This window comes from Cyprinodon tularosa, unplaced genomic scaffold (genome assembly GCF_016077235.1).
Source record: "Cyprinodon tularosa strain WSP-4 unplaced genomic scaffold, ASM1607723v1 ctg385, whole genome shotgun sequence".
Taxonomy (NCBI): Eukaryota; Metazoa; Chordata; class Actinopteri; order Cyprinodontiformes; family Cyprinodontidae; genus Cyprinodon; species Cyprinodon tularosa.
The window spans coordinates 23993-32419 of record NW_024039102.1 but is presented as its reverse complement, the minus strand read 5'-3'; the positions used below and the strand labels follow the sequence as shown (position 1 = coordinate 32419).

Here is an 8427-nt window from a genome sequence, read left to right as displayed (position 1 = left end):
ATTAATTGACCTTAGAATTCAAAAGGCCTGAGTATGAACACTGCAGAACTACATCTGGCTGCAGATCTACCTGTAGGTTGTGATTTCCTTAATAACCTCTGCCAAGGAAGTTATCTTTTAAGGAGAGTTTGTGTGTCTTTGTGTGTCAGGATTATTTGAAGAGTTATAGACAGATTTGAAATGAGTCTTTATCTCATGCCAAGTAAAAATCTATCAAAGGTTGGCTGATGATGCACATTATAGTCTGGATACAGGATTTTTTTTTTAAGATACTATAACATTCTGGGGTTTTTGGTGGAACAAGCAGTTCCCCACTAAGCCAGAGGGTGGCAGCAGTGACAATTGACAGCCTCTGCGTTGGGAGGTATTTTACTAAAAAAAAAGGAAAAGGGAACGTTGCTGGTTTGTTAGCAGAATCAATTGAAAACTTACAAACATATTTTATATATTTTACGGAAAACTTTATTTAAATTGCCAATGATCCAGGTCCTATTCAACTTTTAGCTGTATGTGTAAGTCACAATTTGGTTCAAAATGTGCTGCTTGCAGAGGTCTGCGCTCTCAGATACTTTTCTAGAATTCACTGATTCTGTGTTTCAGGCTGATTTTCCAGGCCAGTCAGAAGCTTTTTGATCCGTTCACAAATTTCATGGTCTTTGCTTCTGTACAAGGTCTTCTTTAGCTCTGTGACGCTTGTCCGTCGATACTTGGATTCTATCGGGATCTCTGCAACCATCATATGGTACTGTATAGAACCGCAACTATCCTTCTTATTGAAGAATGAATATTTTGCATAACAATTGTAAAGCATCTGTTTTTCTGCTGAATCCAGGTCTTTTCTATCCAGTAGCTCTTTATAAATATTATTAGCTTCCTGATTTCCTGCCTTTACTAATAACTTTGCTAAATTTATTTTATCTCTAGGATTAGATTCACCATAAGAATCAATCACTTCCCTCTGAAGTTTGATTGCTCTATTGATTTCTTTGTCTTGAGGTTTGTAGTCTGGAGAAAGGATCTTTGTCGTCAAACAGGAGGCAACAAATCTCTTTAAATAACGTGAGCCAGGATGTCTCTTCAGGGCTTCTTCAGCTAATTCAACTTCTGCATCTTTAGATATATGATTCCTGTAAAGACGCAGTAATGGTCTCATTCCACTGTAACTGCTTGGAGACCTCTTTAGTACCCTTTCAGCCAATGCTTGAGCTTCATTCTGAATTCGTTCTTTATTTGCAGCTCGTGCCTCCAGATAAAGAGCAGCAACATATAAGTTTTCTGGATCTCCTTCTGTAGCAGATTTTATTCTCTGAAAGACATCAGAAGTCATGTCTTCCATGTTTCCTTTGAGGGCCTCTGCTTTTAATATGGCCCAGCTGCTCTGCCATTCTTTGATTGGCTGCATTTCTATGGCTCTCTGGAAGAGCTCGGCAGCCTTCTTTTTGTCAAACCTCATCAGGGTCCAGGCCTTCTCAGCACAGACCTCTGGGTGGAGCTCTTCTTTAGTTGGAGCCGGGTATTTACTCATCAGAGCTTCAAGCTTTAAAAGGTAATCCTGACTCTTCTCATCTTCACCCATAAGATGGTGCAGCCAAGCAAAATTCCCAAAGTTCACCATCAACCAGGGACCTTCATCAGAGTTTTTAAGACGCTGGAAGGTCTCAGTGGCTCGGCTGAAAAAGTTCAGGGCCTCTTCAGAGGAGCCCAGCTTATACTGGAGGAATCCCCGCAGGTTGTAGATGTGACCCAGCCAGACGTTTCCCTCCTCTGTGCCGATGTCCTCCACAATACTTCGTATAACAGTAAGTCTGCGACTTCCAGGATCAAGGTTCCAGGTGAAATGGCACTGCAGTGCCTCCAGTTTGTTCTCCAGACTCTGAGTAGAACTGATGACACAATAAACATGACAGAAATTATTATTACTATTTTCTTTTTTTTTCATTTTAACAGTGTCCTGTCTGGCGATGTGGCAATAGGAATAATTGTCTTGATGCCAAAAAGAGCCCAACAGATTTTGTGGAGGAGTGCGGCTATCACATTGTGATTTCCACTTGATTTATGCATATAAATAGCTTTATTATAATTATGCCGGGAGTTTTACAGATTATATGGACACTGCAATGTAGGTAGTACAGAAAAGGACAAACTGAAAAAAAGGAGAAAAGATGAAAGAAAGAGGAGATAAAAGGGAGATAACGATAAAACATTTTCAGTCTGCTTCATCACCTGCAAAGAGATTTTAAAAGAACCGGTCAACCAACGGACATGGTAAAAGATATACGATAAAGTAACACCTAGATACTATCGCTGAAGTATAAGTAGTATTATTTAATCTGACATGTATTCTATGTTACCTGAAGATAAACAGCAAACAGCCACCCCAAAGTGGATATTTTGGTTAACAGAAAAAGAAAGTAAAAAAAAAAAAATTTAGGAAAAACATCTGTTTCATTGTTCCTGGAACATCCAGGTTTTTTTTTTAATGTAGCTTTTGGTTATTTCTGTCATGTCCAGTATCTGAAGCTCTGATCCTGTGAGGTCTGTCCTGCCCCTTGTTAGAAATATTTTCTTTATGCTCTTACTTTGTTTGTGTTTCATAGGTTGTGTACTAATGAACTATTATGATGTATAATGTGTGATTCATCGTTTATTAACTCTTGCTAAAGATAGTTCCAGATAAAGGTCATGCAACGGACGTGTTGTGAAAGAGGCCTGGACATCCTCTATCACATGTTTCTTCTAAACATGTGTTCTTGGAACAATTCATTTGTAAAACAACCACATTCTTTGTTTTAACATATGTGCTGAGGTTTAAAGTAATATCATTTTGTTTCCCTTTCCCTTAGTAAAACCACAACTTGTGTAATTAGGGACATCCCATGACTTCAATAAATAGTGAGGAGAAAGCTGAAGGCCAGCAGAGTGGGTTGGAGATTTGTAAACTCTGAAGTCTCTTCCTACTATCCTCACAAGTAAAACTAAATTACTTGTCTCAGTGCCTTCTTTCTTTCCCTGTATGTATGTATGATGTTTTAGGTGCTTAGACCTGACACCCCTGATGTTATGATATCTGAAATCGGCAATTGGGTTAAATTGGGCTTTTGCTCAAGTCTTTTGGAATCAAAACAAAGCTTTATCCAGACTCTAAAATGTTCCAGAGATAAAAAAAAAAAAAAAAATCCTCACCAACTCTAGACTTGTGTTGAAAGCAAAATGACAAATAACTAATTTTACAACAGTTTTCTGTGTATTTCATCTGACAAACTGACACAGTGGAACAAAGCTGCAATGAGAAGGATGGTTTTCATCTTCTAGTTTTCAGTCTAAACCAGGAAAAACTTAGCAACTGATCTTGAAAAGGTTTTTGTCTATTAAAAAAACATCCAAATGTATTTTCACCCAGACCACATCTTTACATAATGTCAAAAGGCATTAATGTGCTTAAACTTACTTCTACGTGTGTGCCTTTAGGGCCATCAAATATTCTGATAAAAAAATGTAAATAACAACTGCTAAGCAACTTACAAAACCTGAAAGTAGGTCCAGATGTTTCATTTTCATAGCATTTATTTTGTTGACTGTCGGTTTTGGCTTCTATTTTCAGGGGTTGCAACATTTTTTAAATGGCAGCATTTTCTATTGTATTTATTTTCCCTGCTGCTTTGGAGTTTGCATAATACACGTGTTTGCGTTTCTTTTTGCTATTTGCTGTATGTTTGCGCATGTCTACCACCACAGTTTTGACTTCTGTTTGTAGCACTCGGATATACTGATGTTACATGCAATGTAAATTATTTATTGTTATGATTGACTTTTAAATAATTTTAAATGTTTCTTACATTTTCATTGGTTAGAACTTTATCTTTCTTTGCAGACACTCAGATTCTGGCTGTATCACACATAATATTAAAGGAGTAGAATCAGTACCACTTGCAATTTTTGTATTTCACCCACAACACAATCACTTATTGCAAATGCCATTTTTTTTCTACCCACTTAATTTAGTGCTAATTTTGGTGAACTCAGGACCTCTATGTAGTGGGTTACTAAAAAAATATTCATGCCATCCCTGTGGTGGTAGCATAGAACAGAGAAGCAAGAACAGAGAAGCTGCTCAGAGATGATGAAAAGATGGATGGATGGACGGATGGACGGTCGACTCTAGCTATTTAATGGTCCTGTTCTCTAAAGAAAGCTGCATTTTGGAAGCAACATAAATAATTAATCAATCAATCCAATTAAATACAGTTTATGTAACCCAAAAGGATTACTGTTTCTGCGGATTTTACTTCAAGTGTGTCCATGTTGAATGGCACCAATCTAGCAAACAATCGAAGTGTTATATTCTAGGTGGATTTTGTGGACACAGAGAAGGGTCCAGCATTCAGCTCAACTCTGAAAACAAGAGTGACCCCACGTTAGGTGAAAAAGGTTAAAAAAACAAGAAGAAAAAGTAAAAATTTATTTATAAGAGTAAGAAGAGTGAGGAATGCAGTTCTGTTGTTTGGCTACAAGTGGCAGTATGGAAATGTCTCTCAAAATAGTGAATGCAAAAGCCGCAAAGACATAAGAAATTGCCCCTATTTCTGCTTATTTTATGAGACGTTGTGGATCTTTGGTTTCGATAACAGCTAATATTTCTATTCATTAAATTAATCCCTCTACTTTTTTACAGTAAAACTAAAATAAACGTATTAGTTAATAAAGTACGTTTTTTTTCAACTATATTTATTGAACATTTTTTAAAACAATAACATACAGAGTAAGATGTAGAAAGATGATACATTTAGTGGCACATCTGTATGTAAACACCCCAAAACAAGGATAAAAAGAAATATGTATATGTATATACATATACATATTTTTTTTATCCTTCTGATTTGCTATTCTATTATATATATATATATATATATATATATATATATATATATATATATATATATATATATATATATATATATATATATATAACTCATATATATATATATATAACTCCGGCTTCCTCCCACAATCCAAAAACATGACTGTTAGGTTAATTGGCTTCTCTAAATTGTCCTTAGGTGTGAGTGTGTGCATGAATGGTTGTTTGTCCTGTGTGTCTCTGTGTTGCCCTGCGATGGACTGGCGACCTGTCCAGGGTGTATCCCGCCTCTCGCCCATTGACTGCTGGAGATAGGAACCAGCACCCCTCGCGACCCCACTTGGGACGGGCGTGTAAAGAAAATGGATGGATGGATGGATATATATATATATATATACATACACATCAGAACGTCATAAACAAATAAATAAACAAAGAGATAAATAAAACACCCTCTCTACTAAACCCCCAGTTCTTGAGAATTATAATTAAGAGATTCTTGTGTCGTAGAAAAGGGTCCCAGGTGGAATTGAATGATTTCACAGAACATTTAAGTGAGAATCTGAGTTTCTCAAGCTTCAGATTTTGGAGTACCTCCGGGTTCCAGCGGATATGTGAAGGAGGATGGGCAAGTTTTCAATTAAGCAAAATCAGTTTATGGGCCAGCAGGCTTGTGAATGAAACAACACCTTTTAACACCTTGGGCAAGTGTGTAGTCTGAAGGACACCAAAAAAATTGCAGACTGTGGATTAGGAGCAGTGGTGCAGCTATAGGCCAAGCCCAATGTGGTAGATATATCAGACCAAAACGACGTCAGTTAATAAAGTACTTTTTATATTTTTTTTATTTTATAAAAATATTTTAGTCAACCTCAGTAGTTTCTAAACTCTTGCTACGATCCTGCACACACCTTATGTGCATTAATACTTCTGCATCTACAGGTAAATCAATATGCACTGTTGAGTTTAACCTTTGCACCCTGCAAGGTCAATCAGACCCACATTTTTTTGAGGAATTATTTTTGACTTTATTTCTGGCAAACTATAATAGCTTTTCACAACAATTCCAACTTTAACAAAATGATTCATAAAGCCTATTTGAAAGTATATTTTTTGGTGAGGTGTTTCTCTACTCAGTGAATGTATAAAATGCATATGCAGAAGTTACATCCCGTTCTCCATGCCGACCACAAATTGGTGCTGCACCTGCTGCATGAGCGGGAAACAGGTCCTTGGTATCTGTGAAAGGCCTCATAAACCACTCACACCCATATCTAATTGCTTTAAGATGGGGTTTAATATGGCCGACCCTCTGCAGGTTCACACAATTGAAGTGAAAAGTAGGTAGGGCGAGGCAGTAGCCACTTATTGGGAAAGGCCTATACAGTATGAGGCCTCTTACTGTGCTTCCTATAAAGGCTTGAGATCCCACCTCTCACTCTCTTCCTGTGGACGTTGCCCAGGCTGCATTATCAGATATGTGATTGGCTTTCACTGCATGCTGAAGGATTTCACTTTTCAGAAGGTTAAGTCAAGTTCAGCAGACCTGCAAAATACTTTCAGAACCAGGTTGCTTTGAACAGACTGTCTGCAAAGTTCTTTCTTCACGTTTGCAGGAGTACCTTTCAGCCAAAGGTCAGAGAGGGACTTATGATCCCTCAATCATCCAAAAGAACCAAGCATCCCAGCAAGGCTATGAAATCAGCAGCTGCCCTAAGCATCACTGAACATGCAAAACATTTTGAATTTTTCATGATTTATGGTTATTTCAAATGTTATCCTGTGTTCCAAAGGTGAACAGTAAAGCTAATGCAACCACGTGCTGCTGACTAAATAATATCTAACCAGAGGCTAAACCCTCTTTAGCTGGGCTTCTTACTCAAGTTTATTGTCCCTGAAACCATCACATAATTCTGAGATCAATTATCTAAACGGATGTTGATTTTTGAATTAAAAAATCATTTTATGAAATATTATTTACCAGAAAATAATTTATTTACTTCTTGGATTTGCTTTGTAAAATGGCTTGAAAACTAAAGTTGCTCTAAATTAGATTTAAAGCTAATTTGACCTCATTCCAATCTCTTTAAGTTAAACTTTAACCCTCAAGCACAAACTCCCTGCTGAACTGAGATATCATTGCATCATTATAATTAATATTACTATTTTTATTAGCATTTTTCTTCTATGTGAACATAGTAGCTACTTGGTTTATTTTAGTTTCATTAGTTAAGGGTTTTTAACTAAAATATGTTAGACCTGGAGTTTAGGTATTTTTGTTAATAAATGTTTATATTTTGAATGGAGGTTGTTGTGAATGTATTCCATATCTGTGCACAGTTATTTAATTAACCATAATTTGAGGTTGAATCACACTTTCATTATTTGTCCTTACAAAGCTAGTTGGGTGTGTGTTCACAGGACAACATAAACTATGACTATGACAAATACTGAATGATATAAAGTCAGAGCAGAACCTACATAACGATCCATCATTGGTGTCTGTTCAGTCAGACGTTTCTGTCTGGAAAATGATCAGCATCAGAATGATGAGCAGATGGATGTTTTTAAAGGAGCTTTAAACAGAAACTGCTCCAGTTTTAGTTTGATATTAACTCTGTGAACAAATTACTGTTAAATCTTGACTAACTGAAAACCTGTACATGTAAAATCAGCAGAAAGAGTGACTCACCTCATCTTCCAGCTGTTTGGTGTCTCTGGTGAATAAAAGCTTCTCAGATTCTGCTCTTATTTATTCTCTCATCCTAAAGGTGCAGCACCATAAAGATATGTAATCCCTGTCCTGGTATTTATTAGGTAAAGATTAAGGTTTATGCTCTCATTTCCTATGAAGTAGAAACTAGCAGCAACATTTTGATTTCCTGGAGGAGGTCAAAACTTCACTGAGATGGATTCTGGCCATAACCGACGGTATGAAAGTCTTAAGGTTATATGGTTATGCTTATTAAGGGTTCTGATCAGATATGCACAGCTGTTTGTTGTTTTATGTCTTTATGAGTGTGGAAAATAAATGTTATGGTGTCACATGACATCTATTGCTGAGCTTCACCTGGAAACAGTGAACTTCCACAGCTCATCAGTTAAAATAAAGTTCCTTGTATTTCTGCTTCATTAAAAAAATCTAGAGGTAATTTGGAAGAATTCTAGTGGTATGCTTTGTTGAAGATTAATTTCTTTTTATTTCATCATTTTCTGTTACTGATCATATGTATGTATGGTAGCAAGTCAGCCAAAGGGACATTCCAACGCTTGACCTATGATGACCTGCTGACTGGCGGCTGCATTTTTGGATAAACTGGAAATCTTCTAGTAGATGTGGGCCATTTTGCTGTTTCCTAAGCTAAGAAGACAGTGGACAGGCCTAAGACAAAGAAGGTGAAGACTTCCTCTGTAATTTGTGCTGATATAAATTACTTTGTTAAACATGACTGGAATAAATTCTGCTAATACTTTAAGATGTTTTATTTTTCTTTGCACACTTTCTGAGAAGCATTCTTCCTCAGATAAGAACGTGGTGATAAAACAAATGATCAAACAGCTTTAATGCC

General features: G+C 36.7%; 1 protein-coding gene across 1 annotated transcript; it reads right to left on the bottom strand.

Annotated features, from left to right (window-relative positions):
- Nucleotides 1–198: 198 nt before the first annotated feature.
- Nucleotides 199–7623, bottom strand: LOC119791243 (interferon-induced protein with tetratricopeptide repeats 2-like). Its single transcript, XM_038297241.1, has 2 exons — nucleotides 7551–7623; nucleotides 199–1883 (listed from the first exon to the last, which is right to left on the bottom strand). The coding sequence occupies exons 1-2, from the start codon at nucleotides 7553–7555 to the stop codon at nucleotides 581–583; spliced, it is 1308 nt and encodes a 435-aa protein (XP_038153169.1). The 5' UTR covers nucleotides 7556–7623; the 3' UTR covers nucleotides 199–580.
- Between the last annotated feature and the right edge of the window lie 804 nt (nucleotides 7624–8427).